This window comes from Embiotoca jacksoni, unplaced genomic scaffold (genome assembly GCF_022577435.1).
Source record: "Embiotoca jacksoni isolate LCO1_2020_lvr unplaced genomic scaffold, fEmbJac1.0.p SCAF_6, whole genome shotgun sequence".
Taxonomy (NCBI): Eukaryota; Metazoa; Chordata; class Actinopteri; family Embiotocidae; genus Embiotoca; species Embiotoca jacksoni.
The window spans coordinates 4,215,610-4,238,480 of NW_027185414.1; the positions used below are offsets into that span (position 1 = coordinate 4,215,610).

Consider the following 22,871-nt stretch of genomic DNA (forward strand, 5'->3'; position numbering starts at 1 on the left):
GGGAGGGAGCGAGACAGAGTACTAAATCTCTCCTTCCCGCTGGCTGAATTCGAATAATCCTCTGCTTATAGTGAGCTGCCCTTGAAGCCAATCCAGCATTAGACTGTCCCTGAGTACATCCCATCCCCAGGTAGAGTAGTGCTAATCCTCCTGACAGCACAGTGCTCTGTCACAACTTACCGTTTATCACTATCTAGAGAGCTGGGCTGGGTCTAATTCCTGGTTTACAACACAGGATATAGTGAGGGTGAACACTAAGAGGCCAGCCCTGAAAGTAAAGCCCTGTGAAGGCAGAGTTTGTTCTGCAGTAGAGGTTACAGGTCAGAGTAAATGGAGAAGAAAAGGTCAGGGTTGACATTTGGACTGACATACTGAGGTAAAAGTTTGAGAACAAAATCTTTAAATGCTTTTCTGCCAAAAAAAAAAAAAAAAGCTTAAAAATATTTCAATATCAGAGTTTTTTTTTTAAATTAATTAATTAATTTTATATATATATATATATATATATATATCTAAATGCTTTAAAGTCGAAATACTACTCACATGGACTGCATGGCTTCCTGGATGAGATGCATCCATGTGTTGCGCTCGTCCTTCGAGCTGGCCAGAACCTCCATCATCTCCGGCTTCTCGATGCCCGCAGTGATGAGGAAGAGGCCGCGCTCTTCGTTAGCCACCTCCCTGACAATCAGCTTCTGGAGGGAGATGACCGTGGAGCGCTGGTCCTGCAGGGAGAGAGAGGGGTGAGGAGGGAGGGGACGGTGTCATGGAGGCAACATGGGAGGAGAATGAGAAAGAAAAAAAAAGATCACAGTGGGAGGGTCAAGAGGGAAGAGAAGGGGAAGGAGGGAAGACAAATGGCGAAGATGTGGGAGAGGATGGGAACGGCAGGAAGAAGCACAGAAGAAAAGGAGGGGGGAGGAAGAGCAGAAGAAGAATTATGGGAGGAGGAAAGAAAAGACAGAAACAAGTGCAGCAAAGACAAAGGGAGAGATAGAAGGAAGGTCAGTTGCAAAAAGAGGGATTATAGATGGTGTTGGTGATAAAAAGGGAAAAATTATGTGGAATAAGGAGAAAAGACAAATTGAGATGGTGGTTAATGTTATCAACTTCATGGCAGTCAGCTTATTGCAGAGCCTCAGCTAACCTTGCATCCTCAAGGCTGCCAACGCCGTAAAGAACATTTTAGTGCACCAACACCACAAACCACTGCTTCATTTCTGCTCCGTGCAGTAAAACTCTTGTTGTGACCACATCCCAACATTTTTCCTGCAACCAGTTGTCTGAGGTTTAAAGAATAGGTTAAGATGTTTTATAATGTTTGTCCAGTGTGACTAAAGTGAAAACAAAATCCTTTTTTTTTTTTTTTTACCATCACTCGAATGCAGATTAGAGAGGATTTGCCAAAACAGAAAGACTGAATTTATACGAAACGGAGGAATTATTACCGAGACCAAATAGTCTCACATCAGCACTTTAAAGTCAAAAACTGATCCATAGAATAAGAATCTGTTCAAAGATTGTAGACAAACCCCTCAAGAATCACCTATCATAGTAACAAGGCTGGCCAATAAAACTGTCTGTGATATCAACCATGTCCCGAACAGTGAGTACAGATTATTACCTTCAAACTAGAGAAACACGGAGCCATGATTAAACAAGGTTAGACTGAAGCACTCTTTTTGTGGACTAGTGAATGCGTAAAATTAAATATGACAGATCAAATGTACGTTGAAGGGCCTTGATTATGAGTTTTGTGAATATAATGTCAAACGTGTGTATTTTGGTGCTAATTTAGATAATTCTTTTGTGACGCTGCTGTGATTTAAAATAAATTGGCATCATCGTCGTAATATGAGAGTGGAGACTTGAAGATATCCAAACCTATTCATCATAAACTTTCCTCATCTTTTTATTTCCTTCCTATCATGCAGTGTCATGTCGGCTTTATGAGAATATATTTCCTGTCAAGGTGATGGTGACCTCTGACCTTTCTGCTACTCGCAAGAGTATATCTCTTGGTGGGCCCCAGAAATGAAGCATATTCTCCCCGTACAAAGCACACCCCCTGCTCACATGGCTGCTGTCTATTTAGCACCACATGTCATTTTCCTTTTCAATGTCAACAGCCTCAACTCACACATGCCAAGCCTTTGTTTTTATATATATATATAACTGATGGATGTGATTATTATGCCACAGGCCGGCCTCTGTTTTCATTCCCCTGAATGTGAATGTGTGACACAGAGAGAGCGTGCCATGCAGGGAAACTGAGAGTCCTGTAAACATGGACGAAATAACTCTGACCGATAAGATTTATCACAGCTGGGTCGGGAGCCAGATCGGCTTTAGTAGGTGCTACTAGCGTGCTAGCTAGAGGCTTGCACAATGGGAAAGCTACGCAGGGCAGCTAGTGCTGAGAGAATCAACAGTGGGATGGGAAAACCATCTCTGGCAGCTCCTATGATATATTTATTACTGGAGGGAGAGAAAGAGAGTTGAGAAAGACATGAAGAGAAGGAGGGAGGGACAGAGAGAGATGAACCTACCAGCATGGCAAAGACATATTTCTGGTCTTTTTCTTGGAGGAAGACGAAGACATCTGATAGGAGCAGAGCATGGACATCTGGAAGACCAACAGATGAGACAACGGCAGTTGTAGTTGGAACAGTTGAAATACGTTCACATATTTCCAAATAAAACTAAACATCTCCTCACCCTTTAGTCTTCCCTGGATGTTCTTCAGCTGCAGCGCGCCGTCATGGATCAGCCTCCTCCTCAGCAGATCCTCCCTGGCGAAAATCTGACCACTCTTCATCATCATGATGGACTTGCTGTCTGTGCGGACGTGGAACTCCCTCAGCCGACGTCTCTTCTCGTGCTCGTTCACCTTGCTGTCGACCGACGCGATCACCTCCTTCACGAGCCGGACCGCGTCCGTCAGGTCGTCGTAGTCTTCCTCGCTCTCTGCGTGGTGACAAGTGACGAGAGGTTAGAGAGGCACCAGAGTGGCAGAGTGACATTCAAAAGAAGTCTCAGGTTTCCTTCCAAACATTTTATCTTCAACTGGATTACAGATGGAATAAGATTTGAAACCAGCTGAGGCAGAAATACGGGTCCATTAGGTCTGGCCGAGTCCATCTACTCCAATCTAACACACATGACCCTGATGGGCTGGGTGGTGCAGCTGGAAATGTGTTGAAGTCCAGCAGCAGATAATCGACATTTCAGTCCCCATTTTGGCATTTGACTGTGGCTGAATAATTCCACTCATTCGCAGAGAGTGTTGAAAGCTTTGGTAAAGTTTTACTTGGTGGAGTTGGATACACATATTTTTATAAAGTCAGTCAGTCAGTCTTTTATAAAGTTGTTTACTCCCTCCTAAACAATCATATATATATATATATATATATATATATATATATATATATATATATATATTATTCAATACAACTAAGATGAAGCTGTGACAAAACCACTTGTGTTCATCACGTTGTCAATATTTGTTTGGCCACACTCTGATAGGTTTTATGGTTTGTTTAGTTTGTATTCTGACCCAATGCTCTCTAGCAACCATAATAAATTTAAAAAAAAAAATCCAATCATCAGTGTGCCTTCTTAAACACTCTACATCCTAAAATCCCACCAAATTGTAATGAATGGACCTTTTCAGAAAAATAGAAAGTAATGTTTGTTAGGAAAATAAAATGTGTTCAAATAACACAATGAACTGTTGCAACTTTCTGGAGAGTGTGGCCAAACAAATATTGACAATGTGATGAACACAAGTGCAGTTTTATATCAGAAGTGTGCTGTTGTTGCATTAAACGTCTTATTTTATAACACTGGGCAACAAAATTGTACCTTTTTTTTGTCCCACAAACCAAAACAGAAAGATTTTAGAGTCATTTTTATGCTGAATTTGAATCTTTGAATTTTTCTAATAATCTATCAGGAATGGTTTTAAAATGACAGAGTGCATATTACTTATTCTTAAATAAGGCTGTTGTAATTATGTAACTTACCTAAGTGTATGCCAGTATAACTGGCCTCAGGAACATCCCTCTTTAGTGTCCAGCAAGTCTGCCAACATTGAGGGCCTTCATTTTCTTTACAATTTTCCATGTTTATATGAGGAATAAAAATAACTATGACTGATAGAGAAATTCTGAAAATATATTTGGAATTAGCAAAAACACATAAGAAACAGGTGTTTTTTTAAGCATGGGACATAATCTTGGTTAACCAGTGTAATCAAAATGCAAAGCAGATTCTGCAATGATTTTATACTGACATTACATATTCCCCTATAACATCAGTGAGTTATGACTCAATAAGGACCCCTAGGTTCACATTAAGAGGCTGACTGAGAAAATATTACATCAGGATCATAGAGATCTTCAGAGAGCTGAATGTGGGTGTGACGAGCAGTTTAGAGTCATGCAGAAAGGACAAGTCGTCTTGGTGGAGGTTTGACCTCTCTGTAGGTGATGAAGCAAACAGTAGCTCTTTTGTTGCATTACCTATTAGACTCTTCAACAAAATTCAATTTGACTAGTTAGTTGTGAGATGATGTCATCTGCTTTCTGGCTTCTTTTTGGATTTGCTGTTTCCCCTGACGGTTTTGGTGAGAAGTGACAACGACAACAGTAATATTGGCATCCACCTGTTTCATAGTGTGTATTTATGTGCATCTGTTTACTATTATCACCTGCTGTCTTTAAGTCAAACTGCTCCTCTAAGTCATTGAAACTTTACTTTTTAAAACAACATTTTGCATTTATGATAAGATTGATACCACTCTGTGACATATGACTCTATAACATATCTTTGGATGGATTCAAGCCTTCTCCCTGCTTTCAGTCTTTATACTAAAGTAAGGTAAGCCAAACTAAGCTAAGCTCGCTGGCTTCTGTCTGTAGCCTTTACACCATCATGGACCGATATCAGAGTGATCATCTAGCTCTCAGTAAGAGAGCTAATAAGCATATTTTCCAAATGTGGAACTAGTGAAACTATTCCTTAGATATTTTTTGCCAATATAGTTTATCTTTATACAGGAAGGTGCTTTTTTTTTTTCTCAGCCTGTTGGGCAACTTTAACTATCATTGTTTTTGTTTACAATGTGACTCATCTAGTTATCCAACATAAACTGTAAACGTAAAAGCTTTCATCAGCTTGAAGGGTGTTGAGTCATTCTTAAGTGACTCTAAATTAACTTTTATTTACTGGAAAACACTGAGATAAAAAAAAATTAAAAAAATTATAACATGGAGGTCAAAGGTCAGGATTGGACTGCAATAATTACAGTAAAATCACAAGTGGCCTGTATGTGTGCACCCTGAGCACAACCCCAGAGCCAATATGTCTCTGATAAACACTTGTACTCTCAATGGAGTTTTGAACTCAATAAAGAGGAATATTTCTTCCTGTGGTTGTAGTTCAGCGCTCCTGAGCACCAAAATACCACAGTATCTTCGACCGAGCGTTATTTCCTCACGGTATACATCACAGTTGGCAGGAGAGAGTCTTCTTAAAGCACCTTGGAGATTTAAGTCAAAACTCCCTGATTCCACATATAACTATAAACAGGCTTTGGGGAAGGATTAGAGAGAATGTACACAGTGGGAGGCCAGCTGACGGGAGCTGCTTTCAATCTGATGTAAATATGGTGTGAAATATTTCACTTCCTCGAAGTATGCTTGATCTATTATCCTAAAAACACCTATCTAACACGTCTCATTTTTCTAGTAAGGGAAATCACGTGTGAGAAATGTGACTTTCCAGGATGTTTCCTGAAACAAGTGACATGTCGCTGCTGGTTAAAGAACTGAGCTCAGACAGGTAAGAATATTGGTAGGAGTACCTGCATTTTAGCAGGTTTAGATGATCTTATGTATTCTCAAGATAATGTGACAAGTATACATTATAAATACTATAAATAAAAATACAATTGTTTGATTTAGAGAATTCTTTTTTTTTCTACAACTGTGGAAATAATTTATGATCATAAATGAACTCCAGGTGATTTAAGTCTGACAATAATTTAGGTTAAAAAGTGGAAACACGTTTTATGGATTTGACATTTAACTAAGCATCTCAACATCTCCTAAAACTTTACTTTCTTAAAAGAGAGGCATCTTATAAAAATGTTTGGATTTGTTTTGAGCTGCAGATCACTGTGTTTCTCTAACGATCTTTAAGCCACCATCATTTTCTTGATACTAATGCAGTGACTGGCCTTATTCTGTCTTGTCTTCTGTCACTTGTTTATGGGTAAATCCTTGGGATGCAAGTTTAATTAGTTCACCGCGCAAAAGATAAAACTATAATTCATGACTTAATATGATGTTTTTCTTCGTTGACGTCAAATCTGTGACTTTAAATTCACTTTTCTGCTCTGCATAGAGGAAGAAATAGTGCAATATATAAAATAGTGCGCAGTATATTTTACTCATGTACTCTAAGGCAGAAGCTTAACCTGTAATAATATCTCCATGGTTATCCAGGATCTTCCCAGTTTAAACTGACCTTCACCTTCGATTCCCTTAAATTCTAATAGTTGTGTAAACACAGTAAAAACATGGCTGACTTGTGATAAGAAAGCCACCATGAAACTAAACTAACCTTTAGTGTGCTGCAGCATTCTCTGAATCAGCACAGGGTACTTCGTTATCCTCTGGGTCACAAGCAGGATGCATTCTGGGATACCGAGCCTCCGCACAATGCTGCTACTCATCTTTTTCTGTGGGAACAAACAAGAGGTGCTTTTTCGTGAAACGGACCCGTACAACAGGTGGCAGGGTTTCATATAACCGGTGAGAAGCTTTAAAAACTAATTTGCTGAAGAACAATCGAGCAGTAATACTGGAGAAGGTGTGCACTGAGATTATGTTCATGACAGTGAGCAGTGACGTCTCTATAATGAAAGTGTAATAAGGCTTTTACACGAATGTCTCCAATACGTGCACCGACTGAAATGAAGTGCAGATGTAAAAGAATAAAAACAAGAGAAAAGTAACAGAGAACAAGAACAAGCTCTTTGGTTAACACAACAGCAAGCACTCTATACAAGAGAAGACAACGTTTGTTAGAACTCTATTCAGCGAAAAACAATCATGTCTGGAAAGCCAGACATCCCAAAGTAAAGTATACACTCAGCAAAAATCAGCATGAAAAGAGACGTCTCCAAGAAGTAGTAGTGCTGCATGACAGATACTTGATGAATATATAATACTTACTTTGATGAAGGCTTTGAAGCGCTTGTCTTTGGTCAGAAGGTCCTTGTAGAAGTTGACAGCTTCGTTGTGATGGCTGCAGAATCGCCCGTAAACTCTCTTCATATTTTCACCATTGTATCCTGAGAACTAGAGCAAGATTTAACAGACACAGTATGAATGCACAGAACAAACACTGTCGGATTGTTTGGGATAGGGGTCCAATTTCTAAGTTGCAGAACTTTAACTGTGAGCTGAGAGAAAAGGTTGGGATTTGTGGGCAGTACAATATTCCAATCAAAGAATGTGTAAGTTGACCTTAGAGTTGTTTGAATGCAGTGTACAAAAAGATTAGCATTAGTTAACGACTCAAACCATAACATTACCCAGAGTTAAGGACCGTGACCTTTAACAACGGTCCTAAAACACAGAAACAAAAAGTCTAGTCATTGTAAAGCGTTTCTTAAATTTGTTGTTGTTGTTTCAGACTCATGCCTTTTTTACATAAAATATACAAGCAGAAGGCGCAAATCAAATTGTGGCAAAATCAGGAAATCTGCAACAGACACCCTTGCAATGAGCCAGGCAATGTGTTTTAAGTAACATTCATGTTTCAAGAGGGGCAGAACGACACTGTCCAAAACCAGAAAAGGTTATAGTCTCTCCCTGCTCTATGCATGGCAGGGTGCTACTTATCGTTCACGTGCATTAGAAGCAGTCTCTAAACTTTTTAATTGACCCTCGTATATGTTACTTTCAAGCTTTCTACATAACTAACTTGGGTAAAATCACCTGTAAAAGAAAAAAAAAAAAGACATTTTCAGACCACTCCAGCCCCTCCCTCCTCTGACCTGGTTGACCAGGATGTCTCCTATCCTGTTGATGATGAAGCCTCCCTCCGAGATTCCCCCCACCAGTGGGCTCTCTTTCTTCCTCTCCAGGAGGCGCAGGAGGTGTTGTGTGTGGAACTCCAGCAGCTCATCCAGAGCGGGGAGCAGCTTCTCCACCATTTGCAGCTCCAGCTGCAGCTCCTTCTGCAGGCCTTTGCTGTACACCTCCGACATGATGCGCAACGTCCGGATGTGATGCATCTCCGTCTGCATCAGCTCTGCAAGACACAAAGGGAAGAAATACTCATCAAAAGAATGACAAAATCAGCAGTTTCTGTGCCTTTCACACACCAAAGCATCGACATATTCTATTTCAGGGGTCTGTAAAGACTTTCATAGAGTTCATGAAAGGATTTTGCATGTCACTGCATAGCATAGTTTATATAAACATGAGAATCATGTCAATCAAATCTGCCACAAGTGGATTCAAATCTAAAAGCTTGAAGCAGCTCAGGGACCTGAGCAGCAAACAGAACTTATCTCAATGCATATTTAAATATTCAAATAGCCTCAATAGACCATTGACATGCAACCGAAACAAACTCAAGAGAGAGTCATTAAGCCAGCTGAGGAAAATAGGTCTACCATTAAAGCAAATTCCAACACGCTTGGAATTATCAATTCAGATACAATCTCAGGTGACACGACCGTGACTGGGTTTTTGTTTTACTGCTTGAACTTGTGCTTAAACTAATTTTTCTGCTTTAAATTACCATAAATATACCACTCTGACCAGATGTTTTAAATAGCTTACTTTCTAGTTGACAAAAAAGGAGAAAGAAACCAAGCTGAGACTACGTTTGATAAAAAAAAATTAAAAAAAATTAAAAAAAATCGGGAAACTGCACTTAGAAACCTAATATCTTCCTTAAGTTTCCCGTTAACAGCAGTTCGAAAGCGTAACATGTTAAATCAAAATCTTTGCGTTAAGTGTGTCGTGTGGTGATTGTATGTACCGTAGATAACATCTTGTCTCTTCACCAGCTCCTTCTCCAGCTGCGGCAGGTACTGCTGCTCCACTCCTAAACTCCACGAGTCAGCTTCCAGTTCTTTGGCCTCTGCTTCAAACTCCCCCATCAGCTGCCCGTCCATCATCTCTGTTCCTGAACCAACAACACAGGTTGCATTTACAACAGTACCTTTCATTTATACTGACAGATTGTATTGTGTCATGTCAAAAATAGTCATTATCCACTCAAACAGAGCTTGTTTAGAGTTTTAGGTTAAAAAAGGTATATCTGTGTGTGTGTGTGTGTGTGTGTGTGTGTGTGTGTGTGTGTGTGTGTGTGTGTGTGTGTGTGTATTAACCTTCATCAGTGAGTGATTCCATGGACTCTGTGACCTGGTTGGTTCTGTTGAGGGAGTCAGTAGACTGAGAGAGATACCGCAGGCCTTTAATGGGCATCTCATCGAACACAGGACTAAAAGGAGAAACAATAATAAAGGTTACATTAATGACGTTGTTTTCATAACAGTTCACCACCACAGACACAAATTAATGTTTAAACTGTAGATGCAGTCATCAAATTAAGTGTTAAAAAATTTAAAAAAAATTAAAAAAAAAAAAAAAAAGCAAATAAAATAAAAAACACAACACACTTAAAAATGACTTCCACACAAAGGCTAAATAGAAAATACATTTTATACCATTTGAATTGAAATGTGAATGCCTGAGGCTCCTTATACCACTCCTCCACCCCCCCCCCCCCCCCCCCCCCCCCCCCACACACACACACACACACACACACAGACACAGCAGCTCACCCAGCAATGTTGCTTATTGACAGACTCTTGGAGAGGTTGTTTCCATGGAAAGCCATGATGCTGGTGTGTCTTCGTGATGATGGTATCATTAGGGAAGAGTGATCTTCGGGGGACAAGATGGCTGACCAGGGGCGTTCTCTCGTACCACCAGCTGAAACGGAAACCATTTATATTATAGTTTATATCACAGCAGTAACCTCCAAACCTTTCAAGAACCACAGTGGATCCTGAAAAGATCCCTGAGGAACTCCTTCATACCGACTCAGTTGTTTGTGAGTCTTTGCTACACTTTGATTTTTCACAGAGTTCAATTCTGCATTTCTACAATAACAACCATTCAAGAAGAAAGAAAAATACTTTTGTTTAGCTTCTTGACAAAACAGTTGACCAATGGGTTTTGAAAAGCTTTGAGTCTAGGCAAGAGGATTTTAATCGACAGAACTTGAAAATTACTCAAATTGGAGATTGCTCTTCCAAATCTTATCCGTTTCCTTTTTTATACCACAAGACATAGTATGATCATATCCTGTGTACTGATGAATCTTCTCATGAGGACCACTTTGATCCATGGATCTAAAAACAGCCTCAAAGGAACACCATGTTTTCACAGTGTATATACAGAAATTACACTACTTTGATGTGAATAAGTATTAAAACAAAAGAAATGCAAACAAATAAATCTCCATATCCTCTCATAAGAGGGTCAAAGGGCTTAGGCAGTAAATCTGTAGGTAATTATTGTCTGTGACGATTACATATGGGATCTTTCACTCACATTTGTTCCTCATTGTGACTGTAGGAAAAGAGCTTGAATCTGGTACTGCAAACTGCTGTTTGGGCAACTAAACAGAGAAACAGAGAATAAAAGAAAATCAATATTGGCTGCAGGACAACAGAGTACTTCAGAATCAGCAATGGAGGGAGGCGCGAGGCAAGTTTTACCTTCATCTTCACCTTGGCACAAACAGGCAGGCCATCCCTGCAGCCCTTGTGGACGGAAGCATTACAGTCTGGAAAGAAAAGCGAGCAGTGAATACTGTGAACCTGGCGGCGACGGTGGCCGTGGGGCCACTGAGGGTGAATGGAAAGGTGGGGGCGAGAAATTGGGACTGGTTTTCATGGCCAGCCAGGAAACTCCACCAGCCCACTAATGAAAGCCAGATCGAGCAGAGCATGTGATGCAATCGAGGGGTAATACTGCATGTGGACGAAGGTGGGGGTGGGGGGGAGAGACTGTGGAATGACACGCACATAAACACTGCATTGCATGGGAAAGTTTCAACTGCGTAAACATTCCCAAATCACTATTTAGGAACAAAAGTCATCATTGACGATGGCTAAAATAAGATCTGCTCTGCAAGCTGATCCCTCCTAGTCAACCAAGGACTCCTGCTTCCCTTTAGTATGTAAGTATCCCTTTCATGTGTCAATGCATACATGCAAAACAAAACTGCAGTGGTGGATCAGGAAGTACCGGCAGGAGGAGGAACTGTGTCTGAATTGTGTCAAAGTAAAACTCCACAAGAAGTTTCCACTAATTTTCATACCGGCATGCTTCTGGTAGACAGAGGTACATTTAGCAGACATGTTGCACAAGTGAAACCCACAAACCCACTATCAGGCCGAGTCATCTGTGCTAACATGCATACGACATCGCCACTGTTGGGATTATGTCAACACACTGCTGAGGAAATAACGCTGTGTTACTCAACAAGTATAGAGAGGCAGCAACACTGTCAGTGTTAAGGGTTAAATTGTGCTTGTGTTACTGTAAAAAAGCATTTGGATAAATGTGATATATCTCATTGTCTAATTACGACCTGCACCGTAAAAGCATCTTAAACTCCTGCAGTGATTTTCCCCTCCTTCTCGTCCTGGTTTTATTGGATATTTTACTGCTCTTTGTGGACGTCTAGATAATTCCAGCTAATCTGAAACAAAGGATCACTGTATTTGTCTGCTGAATGGACACCAGCCAGACATCTGCGAGTACAAACACGGCCCGAAACAATCCGAACCAGACTGACTGAACACAATAAGAGCTGTTTTTGCCAGCCTGGAGTATCTGAGGCAGATTGTGACCGTGGAGAGGAGCGCTGCGATCCGTCGCTCAGCTGGTTTCTCCTTTTTAGGCCTTTTTTGAGGTTGTGCCAAAGGCTTGGGCAATAAACTACATCCTCTTTAGAGCTGCTGCTGCTCCAGTGAAAAACAATGCAAAAACTGTTCGGTCGTCAGCACTGAAAGCCTGGCTGGGTTGCATTAGAAGCCCTTTTAGGAGTTTCACTACTTCATATAGATCACAAAGCTGGTTCAGACAAGTACACAAATCCTGTAGCCATATGGCTGACAGACAAAAATGAAGGATACAAAGTATAGTGACAGGTGTCCTCGCTACACAAAGCAAAAATACATGGTATTCAAGCGTTGTTTACATCAGCAACGGCATTAATATGCCTCTATTTTCACTTAGGATTGACTGACAAACTAAGGAAATGAATGATACTTTTATATAAATCAGAGTTTTTAACTATATACGTGACTATTTATGTGCAGCAGGACTCACTGGGCCTTTATGGGAAGTCACATGACTTACGGCTGCGGATGTACACACACTGAGGACATTTTCTTTTCAACTATTTCTCCTTTTTCCCTCCTCCTTGTATGTTTGATGTTGTGTGTTTCTGATAGCGCTCACAACTTCGGATGTTTCCAGATCAGAAATTAAATTAGAATAAAATGAATTCTTCTAATGAAACAGCTCGCAGCGCTTAATAGGCTGTAATTTGACTTAATACAACAGTAGCAAACAGAAAAAAGGACAAAAACCGGGGAGGGGGGGGGAAACATCACTGCAAGAAGCGAAAAAGAAATTGGCAACTTACTGGTGCAATAGAAAGCGTCCTTGCAGGTGAAAGCCTTATTGCACTGGGAGCACTGGGCGGACTGGTTGAGGCTGACTGCTGTGAAAACATGGCCATTCACAGTCTTTTTGTCCTTCTCCTTGCCCTCCTTTTCTTTTTCCTTCTTATCTCGATCCTTCTCCTGTACAAGTGGAACAACAATAGTTAGAACCCATCTATAAACTTCACTGCAATAATTACTTGAACTTTCTTTTTCTAACCATCCAATTAGAAGTTTAGAAAAGAATGAGCCTGTTTAGGTGCAGAGGAAGACGAACATACCAGACACTGACAAACCGCGTCTCCATTTGGCCGGTTAGTTATGTTAATTTCCAATCTGACCCCTGCAGAGCGACATTATTACACTGATGTACTACACAGCAGGGGGTTTTGCATATTAAGTGATGCATTATTTATGCTGACAACAAAGTGTCTCATTAAGGGACTGTTTTAAATGTGGAGTGTTTTTGTTTCAGACAGATTTCTTTCTGCTTTGTCTCAGTTAAAAAGAGTGGCACTTCCTGCTCTGATTATTTGGTACTTTTACAGGATTTATGGTGAATGTTTATAATGTTTTAGATGATTGGAAGCAGCACAACAGCGACTATTTATATTATTCTGTTTTCTGGACTAATGTAATGCTCTTATTGAAAGCTTCTCATGATGTATGAGCAGGGAGAGACATTTCCGCAGGATGAATGACTACTGACGGAGACGCACTGTCTGGGAATCGCATCTTTGACCTTTCCATAACAGGGCGGCCTTTCTGCTGCCTGTGCATTAATGGACGAGGTCATCCTCAGCAGCCGGTCATCTCCGTACACCGAGCTGAATCACAATCCCATAAAGTGATGCAGAAAAGAACAGAGCTCTTATTCTCTTGGATTTACATCACAGAACCTCCACCCAAACCCAGAGGAAATGGGAAAATGGAGTTTTCCAGCTCATTTTAATGGCTGGCCCTGGGGCCCTTTGGTTTTAAGGGGACCACAAAGCTCTGACACACTGCAGCTCATTTTGTTCAGCTGCTTCAAGATACCAGAAGGCTGACTGGACCACTGTGTTTTAGAGCCACTACAGCACACAGCGATCGTTCTCACTTCCTGCAACAACAACTGTCTAACCAATGGTCAAACACATGAACACATTTCTATGAATTGGAGGCCAGATAAAGGATCTGTCACAGCAGAAGAACCATTCTTTCTTTCTAAAAATATCTAAAAAATTATAAAAACAGTTCAACTCAAAGAGACAAGATGATTCTGAGCACGATTCTTTCATTCACAACAGGAGAAGTCGTCAACTGTGACATCTAAACCAGAGATCAGAACAAAAACACATTCTACTGAAGTCTAACAGGCGATGACTTCACTGGAAAAAGACATCAACCCCAAAGGGAACAACATGGCCTCTTTAAACATGATATTGTGACAGTCTCTTTTTGCTACAATTTGCCTGGGAAAGCAGAGCAGAGTGCTGGCCTACCTCCTGCCCACCTTTCCGTCTCAGCGAGAAGCCGTGGCTCCCCGTGAACCTCCTGTATAACATCCCTGGCTTGTGGCTGAGCGGCTGAAGCTACGACTAGCGCCGAGGCTCCATCAGGAAAGCTGCAATGAGGAAGTGGCTGGCGCGCTACGGGAGGTGTCTATTTCTGCAATGACCCTTCAGTCTGGTACAGACGCTGTGACAGCACTGCACAAACTAGATCCTCTTCCAGAACATTCAGACTTTCGATGTTGTGCAGAAAGTGGATCTGTGCGGTGCATCCAGAACAAATACAAAAAATAACTTTTAACAATCCCAAAACGATAGGCAGATTATTCATGCTGGTTTGTTTTTGTTATTTATTCAGAAAATAAGTTAGTTTTAATGTGAGTGTCTCTGGTTGCTAAGGTGGCCACTTGTATTGGAACTGAACACAGTTGTACCTTGTGGATGTAATCCAGTCACTATAAGGACTATTAGAGCCCAAATTAGATCTTTTAAACTTCAAACTATCACTGGTGGTCAATAATTTTGACCTCTGCGAAAGGAGCGATCGGCCACAGCTCCTCCAGAACCCTGCCACTTTAAAAGCAAAGCGATGACTGAGGTTACAGAGGAAATTAGAAAACCACAGCCAACTCTGACTTCCTGTTTTACTTCCTGTTAACCTCTTAGTGTCTCTTAGCAAGGGCTGCATGTTTCCAGAAAGCACACAGACGTTTCACTCACTAAACATGGCCACTTCACTTCATTTCCCAAATAGGGTCACTTTTTTTTTTTTTACCACTAAGAGCGCCTTTTAATACTCTTCTCATGATTGTATCAGTGGTGGATGATGGAAGATCAGCAGGCACGATATGGACAAGAATGATTAACTGTTACATCATATTTTTTCAGCACTTCCAAGCAGTATGTAACACCAGTTCCTTATGATGGAATTAACTTAATGAATGCGATCCAGAGACGAAACAGAACATGGACAGATGACTCATCAGTAAAAAGTCCTGAATCATTCATGATCATTTCTGGTTTTACTGAGGTCAACATTTGCACATTATAAGTTGAAAAGCTTCCTGATAGTTAGAATGAGGGACAGTTTGCTGAAGGTCTGATGGTGTTGACTGAAACTGCACAAATAAAGACCTCCTGTCACAACCAACACAGTCTATAGGTGTGTGATGTCTCCTCACAGCCTACAACTGGATATAAAAACATCGTATGACTGAACACAGCCTGAACTGTCTGTAAATAAACTTTAGGACTTTTGAATACCTTATAAGGCCATTTCTGAGGAAACTGAATACACACGTTTTACTCTTTTAATTTACAATTAACAATATATATATATTTTTTTTTTATCACCTACATGCAATAATAATCAGTTTTTCTTATTCGGAAATATTTATACTAACATTTCACTGTATAGATCAAAGGTGTATTTATTTATTTTGTGTATATATAGCTTGTGTGTGTGTTTCCTCAGTGCGGGATTAATAAAGTATTTTCTTATCTTATCTTACGCTTAAGGACCTTCAGATACCCTGTTAAAGTTGAGATATCAACAACTGTATTCCTAAATCATATCAATGGCTGTTAAAATGCAGTATGTGATTTCTTAAATTTGAGAAAGCTGAATGTTATGATTTTTAAATGCAGTTCTGTGATTTGTTGCATTTTACAACACTGTTTAAGTTGTTTCAGGTAAACCTAATCCTGGTATATGTGGTAATGTTTTTTCACTAATATCATTTTACCAAACAGATAACAGAGTCACATCACTTACTGTGTACTTAGCCATGACTACTATATTCTCACAGAGAAAGAGGTATATTGGGTAAATCACCTGACATGGCCTCAGGGTGTATGAAAAAGAAAGATGACCACATCATTAAAAAAAAAAAAAAAAGATAGAGGTCTGCGACCAGAAATTGTTATGAGCTTAAATACAATCGTACTGGGGAGATATGAACGGAGGAAATTACAAGGAGCACTGGCTTGCCCTGAAGTAAGACTCGTAACCCCCAGCTGTTGGACTGGAGCTGCTCAGAGGACCAATAGAAGCAGGGTGAAGCTGAGCAGCAGCTCAGTCATCCTCGCTTAAAGGGATAAATGTTTAAGAAGGAGGCAACAAAAGGTTTGGGCTCCGCAGAGAAGTATAAATAAATAGTAGAGTGTCAAGTAAAGTAAATGTTCTTGGTCATAATATTCCTGAGAATTCCACACAGCCTCACCCTTGTCTTTTTGTACATCTTGTTCTTGAGGTAGCTGAAGGTCCGGCTGACTTTTGTCACGCTCTTCCCCTCATTGTCGCTCCGCAGAGGCCCAGGCTCTTCCTCTGATATACTGCAACACACACACACACACACACACACACACACACACACACACACACACACACACACACACACACACACACACTTTATTTTATTCTCAAACACATAGCAAACCAGATCCCACATTTGGAAATGTCTCTTTACAGCACTGCGAAGCTTTCACGGTTCCATTCGACTGCTTCTCCGCTCTGTTCTTTATTGGACTATTAAGGTCCAGGCAGCAGTTAAAGCCTAAAGAACAATTTTCAGGTAATGTGTATGTGCAGAGTCAGACTGACCTGTAAGCGAGTGACCCAGAGGTGCTGGAGAACGACCTCATACCTGAAGAGAAAAGAGAGAGGAAGTGAACAGAAGGACAGAATCTGGTAAAAGTCGAATTTTTCAACTCACTTATTGTTTCAGGTGAAAATGCTCCTCCTGTCAGGCAGTGAAAGCCTGTGTCGAGGTTGACCACACTAACCACCAGGGCGTCCTACTTTCCCTGAATATACAGTAAGTGAATGACCTCACTGACCTTCTGCTGAGAAAATTATTCTCTTCAGTCCTGGCTACTTTTAATGCCCTTTGAGCGAGTTGTTTAACCTTTAGTTAGCCTCGCAGAGCTTCGTGAAGGCCGGCAACCAAATGATCTGGCTGAGAGGAGACGGCAGTAACAAGGCTAAAAGATGGAGGCAGTACTGGCTGATGGACGGATAATGACTCCAAATAATCTCTGGCTGCATGAAAGTGTAACAACACAAACTTAAAGACAATATAGACATTGTTTTTACAGGAAATTGTGGTCTCATTACCGAACTACATTTCATATATTCTGTGTCTATTCAGCCCGATTCTTCTACTCAGGCTCTGCCATCTATTATTCCAAACTTAGATTTCCTGGCTCCACTAACTGGAAGAATGTTTTCCAATTAATCTCTGACCTTTTGTCAGCGTGACGACACATAATCTAAGTGTAGACAAATTAAAGCATCTGATCAAAGCATACACTGCTAGGTAACGGCAGAGTCAAATGTAAGGCAAGCATCTTTTCCAGGGAACAATCCGCTTCCTTTTAAACGATCACTTCTGGCCAATATTCAGACGAAAATATGCAAAGCATCGCTCGCCTGCTCTGCATCAGAAAGTGAAACCCCAAAACAGGATAATGAGGGTACAGTTTTGGCCAGACTGCAGTGCCAGCAGTGCAGTCAAGGAGATAGAGAACACTAATGGAAATATCTCAGCGATAAGAAAAAGGGAAGGGACGCCTGCGTGTCTTTGACTAAAGGTGACAGGCTCAAATTTACATGGAGGGAAAAGAAAGGGGCTTCCTCGGTTCACTTGCAGTGTTTGTGATGACTCTTCTTTATCTGCTGATTGTGTTTCAGTTTTCTTTTGCAGAGTGACTAAAGAAAAGCTCATTTATAAAAAGGTCAGCTAAATACTGGGCAGCTGAGGGGATAGGAGAAGCCGAGGTCTTATTTAGCGTCGTCAACAGGAATTATTAGCACAGCGCCTGCTGCCTGGGTGAAAGGTGGTTTACAAGTGTACTCTATAATTGCACATTCACACTGCAACTAGCTTAATATCAGCAGCAATTAGTGATTTCCTTATGACAAGTCTGCTGTAGCTGAGCGTTTGGGCCTTTAGCATTTAATAGTGTTTGCGTTGAAATGAATCTTTCTGCCTGCAGAAGCATCAGTTCTACAAAATACAATACTGTAGAAACCAAAAGACTGAACTGGAAATGTATAATGTCTGTCAGCCAACCTTGCTACAGTTTGAGTGACTCTCGAAAGCTCTTTTAAACCTCCAGTCAGAGGAGACTCAGGCCTTACATCCAGCCACAGGTGGGCACATCAATCCGTTTATTACTTCGTTACATTTGGGACGTGTCTACGACTTTAATGGCCTCGATTCAACAAACTGGCTGCACTGCTTGTGACCACTCGGAGCAGGATAAGCCATCAGCGCACTCAGATCCACACAGCGAATGGGTTCCAGTCCTTTGGGGCACCTCCAGGGCTCTAACGGGAACAGCTAATGTTCTGACTCTGACATCACCATCTATTTTCTACTGCAGCTAAAGTTTACAGCTTCACGGTACTTACTCAAGTTATCCTCATCATCGCTAGATGAGGAGTCCGCGTAAATGAACTGAGACTTAGATTTGGTGAGGATGGGGGAGAGGTTGAAAGAGAAAGAAATTCGCCTCTTACGTCTCACGCGTGCCACCGCTGGGGGAGCAGGGGGGGAAAGAACCACAACAGGCACCGATCATATATTCACGTTAGGTAACTTTATAAGAGCCTAATAACAGTGAGGATGGGGATGGCAGGAAGTGATGTCATGGTAACACCCGATGACCAGTGGTGGAAGGTAACTAAGTACATTTACTCAAGTAATTAAGTACAAATTCAAAGTGTTTGTACTTTACTTTACTACTCCAAACAATGTACTTCTTACTTCACTACATTTGTCTTATAATTACCTTCTCAGAATAAAATGTTTCATCCAGTCCAGAGTTTGGTGATATTTAAGATTTGAATGTTTCGGATAGCCTGAACGATTAGATGTTCCTTCATGGATTGAGAAAACTCACCTCCTTCTTGAGTTTAATAAACAGTTGAAAAACACTCTTGGCTTTGCTGGAAAATGTCAACAAGTTGAAAACAAGTGTTTTTCTAAAGCTTGTTGACTTTTAGGAGATTTGTGGTTCTTACAGGACAACGAAGCTACAAACATGATGATCTCATAAAATATGATTTGCCAACGTGTTATAAAGCATTTAAAATGAGCTTGACCTTAAATAACTACAGTATTAAACACTGACAGGAGGCCCTTACTGCACAGTGTGGACTTTTACTCCCCTCATACTTTAAGTACATTTTGCTGATTATACTAACACACTTTTATTTAAGTAAGGTTTTGAATCCATGACTTTTACTCGTAGTGTAGTATATTCACAGTGTGGTGCTTGTACTTTTACTTAAGTAAAGGACATGAATACTTCTACTGATAACAATGCTGATAAATAATAACTGATAAAGAGATCAAGAAATCTTGCAAACCAGCAGTTTAGTTGCAGTATTTAACTCCCCTGCTACTCTCTTTATGGGGCACCTTTTCCCATCTCTTCTATTTATTTCTCCATCAGCGTTGGGACTGATATTTTGGAAACATAATGAAGTCTATTTTTTTTCATTACCCCCTGAAATGTCCCTGTGGTCCCTTATGAATTTAGGAATAGAGACATGTTAGGTAAATTATTCAGGATCCACAGACACTGTATAAGATGCTCTACTTGGAATTAAATCACACAAAAGAAATCAGTTGATAAAATGGGCAGAGAGGATGAATGTTACAAGCAATGATTTGACTGGATTAGTCAATTTCATGTGATGCTGAGGCGAAACCAGCGAAGCAGCCTCCTAACTTGTCACTCACCATCGTTGTCTCTGTGGCTGATGGCGAGCATGGATACAGACTTGGTGAGCGGCAGGGTCATGGGAGGACAGCTGTTTCGCAGCGGCCGATACCGCCTTGATTTCTGCAGCGAGAGACACGCGGTCGGATCAAAAGGACACTCAGCCAAACAGAGATAATATGGTAAAAAAACGTTAGCAGGCGCTAAACTGGAAACAGGAAGGATGAACTAAAAAGGGAAACTAGATGTTTGATTTGTGATGCTATGTTCACAATTTGTTTTAAATTCAATGAGAGCAGAGAAAAGCCGCCTGAGGAAAGTGATGTTTATTAATTCTCACTAATCCCCAAACTGACAAGTCTGAAATTTCCCCTGACTGTTTCCAAGTCTTGTTTATGTACAAGCTTTACAAATCCATTTTCTCCTCTCGTAAATTTGGCTGAGGATGTTTTTGAGGCTCCCTCGGGGTCGTCTGCGTGACACTATGAAGATTTGACATCTAAAGGACAAACTGGATGTGTGTTTGTGTGTGAGTGTGAGTGTGAGTGTGTGTGTCAGCTGACCAGGTCATGTAGCCTACTATGCTCCCCCCGCTCCTCCTGCTCCTCTGTTAGAGAAACCAGGGAGCCCCTGTCGTCGCTGTCATGCCGGGGCATACTCGAAGGCTCCAGGATGCGGGGCCCCTGGGCGATGGGGCCCCTCAGCTCTTCTTGGACCCCACTGAGCCCCTCCAAGCTGTAGCTGTGAGGACAAACAGAAGGCAAAGGTGACCTCAGAGAAGGAGCAATGAGTGTGGTGTACACAAACACTCTACACTGCTCTCTCTGGACAATTCATCACCACTTTTTCAACTACTGCTGCGGCAAATGCGCGCACACACAAACACACACATACACACACACACACTCACACAAACACACACACACACACACAGAGGCATGCACACACGCACCTGTTGACAGACACACACACACACACACACACATACACACACACAGCTGGTCCTGCACAGTGTTTAGTCAGCTGAGTTATCACTGGGCTGTGGAGCAGATTTACAGCTGAAGCAGCTGCAAATGACTTCCAACATCAGCATCAGCATAGAGAGCTGCGCAGCTGTGATTTACAAACCCAATTACATCGATCTATGACTGGAAATAAGAGGCCTTGAAAAATCCAATACAATGATTATGGAGAGGAAAACTACAGCTACATTTCAGAATGAGCAATGCTACCAGGCTGCGGCTCTATCCGCTTCAGGACAGGCCGGGTGATAGTTAAAGCGCCGGCAGTAAATCCCTCCTATCTCCAGCCCTTGGGTTTGTACGGCACTCCATTATCCGGCAAATCATCGGGCCAACAAATTCAAGCTTCACTAACTATAACTGGACTAAAAAGAATCATGACTCAGTGATTAGTGACCAGTGTGGAGCAACTCACCTATCCTCAGGGCTGTGAATGCAGATGACTACATCTGTGATATCAAAGCCTCCTTCCTAGCAGTATTATTACATACTATTCTGCAGCGCCAGAAGGTCCTCCGTACTGAAATGTGAATAACACCAGCAGCTACTACAGCTCTGCTGTAGGAGGCTGTTGACTGACTGGGCAGGTCACTCACACACACTCTCACAAACACACACACAGGCATACACACCCACAACAACGGCAAATGCAAATCAAGCAGCATGTAAATATGCCATATTCAAAGAAGGTCTTGTGCTGGCAGCAAAAGAGAGAATATCACACACACACACTACCTGAGGGAACTAACTACCTCCACACCGCGGCTGTGGGGAGCCTCAGGAGGGCACCGGCTGATGCTAACAGAGATTGACATGAGGGGATTATGGGAAAAAGAGGATATGAACGAGGAAGTAAGGCTGGGCCATGTGGACAAAATCTAATATCATATTTGACCAAATACCTCGATGTCAATATGGTGGCGATATTGTAGGGATGACTATTGGTGCAAAATACACACACAATATTTACATCATAAAAATCATCATCAGTAATGTGGATTAAATGACTCAGGCTTTGTTCAGACTGCAAGCAAATCTGATTTTTTTTTTCTCAAATCATATCTTCAGGACAGACTGTCTGCACTGATATTTGCAAGTTAGCAGCACCATCACCAACTTATCTGCATGGTTTGCTGGTGACACTGCTTTCCAACACGGAAGCTGCCGACACGGAAGTGGCAGCTGACAGTTCATTTCGGCTTCTGTCCGTGGAGTGTTGTTATCGTTGTCCTCTAAATCTACACTTCCTGATAGCTCCGCAAGTGGTAGCACATATTTTGCTCACTCTGTCTCTCTAAAAATGACAGTGTCTACGTATGTCGGATTGCAAGTGATGCTAGAAATTCGATCTCAGCCAGCAAAGCGTCCGGACTGAAAGATATCTGTGGAAATCTGATTAGAATCGCATTTCAAACCAACCTACAAATGTGTTTTGGATCCAGATTGAAAAATCGCATTTCATGTGTTGTTTTTTTTTGCTGTTTAGACTTTCAAAAATCAATCTGGATCTGACAAAAATCTTATTTGGGCTGGCAGTCTGAAACAATAAACATATTTTAGTGTAATGAAGCCTTTAAAACCAGGAAACACCGATGCCATATCGTGTTATTATGATGTCCACAATCTGAGACGGTATCTGGTCTTATATCATGATAGCAGTTTTTTATATCGATATATGGCCCAGCCCTACAAGAAAGTGTGTGAGTGACAGTGAAGCACACAGGATGATGTGGGGAAGAACAGGGATGTCTGAGGACAATGACACTGTTCTAAAGAACTGTACAGTCTGAACATTTATACACGCATTTCACATCATGAAACATACACACTGTAAACGGGGTTACATTTATTTCC

At 41.2% G+C, this 22,871-nt stretch overlaps 1 protein-coding gene across 1 annotated transcript in view; it reads right to left on the reverse strand.

The window, feature by feature from the left end:
• LOC138212826 (A-kinase anchor protein 13) overlaps nucleotides 1-22,871 on the reverse strand; it is a 103,357-nt gene that overhangs the window by 15,120 nt on the left and 65,366 nt on the right. The window contains exons 14-29 of the mRNA XM_069173423.1: nucleotides 20,559-20,736; nucleotides 20,016-20,118; nucleotides 16,868-16,910; nucleotides 16,488-16,599; nucleotides 12,754-12,913; nucleotides 10,814-10,881; nucleotides 10,647-10,713; nucleotides 9,872-10,022; nucleotides 9,416-9,528; nucleotides 9,064-9,210; nucleotides 8,069-8,325; nucleotides 7,242-7,367; nucleotides 6,628-6,745; nucleotides 2,719-2,967; nucleotides 2,550-2,626; nucleotides 544-725 (exon numbers count right to left, since the gene is read on the reverse strand). Coding sequence (XP_069029524.1) covers nucleotides 544-725; nucleotides 2,550-2,626; nucleotides 2,719-2,967; nucleotides 6,628-6,745; nucleotides 7,242-7,367; nucleotides 8,069-8,325; nucleotides 9,064-9,210; nucleotides 9,416-9,528; nucleotides 9,872-10,022; nucleotides 10,647-10,713; nucleotides 10,814-10,881; nucleotides 12,754-12,913; nucleotides 16,488-16,599; nucleotides 16,868-16,910; nucleotides 20,016-20,118; nucleotides 20,559-20,736 — 2,151 coding nt within the window. The remainder of the gene's footprint in view (nucleotides 1-543; nucleotides 726-2,549; nucleotides 2,627-2,718; nucleotides 2,968-6,627; nucleotides 6,746-7,241; nucleotides 7,368-8,068; nucleotides 8,326-9,063; nucleotides 9,211-9,415; nucleotides 9,529-9,871; nucleotides 10,023-10,646; nucleotides 10,714-10,813; nucleotides 10,882-12,753; nucleotides 12,914-16,487; nucleotides 16,600-16,867; nucleotides 16,911-20,015; nucleotides 20,119-20,558; nucleotides 20,737-22,871) is intronic.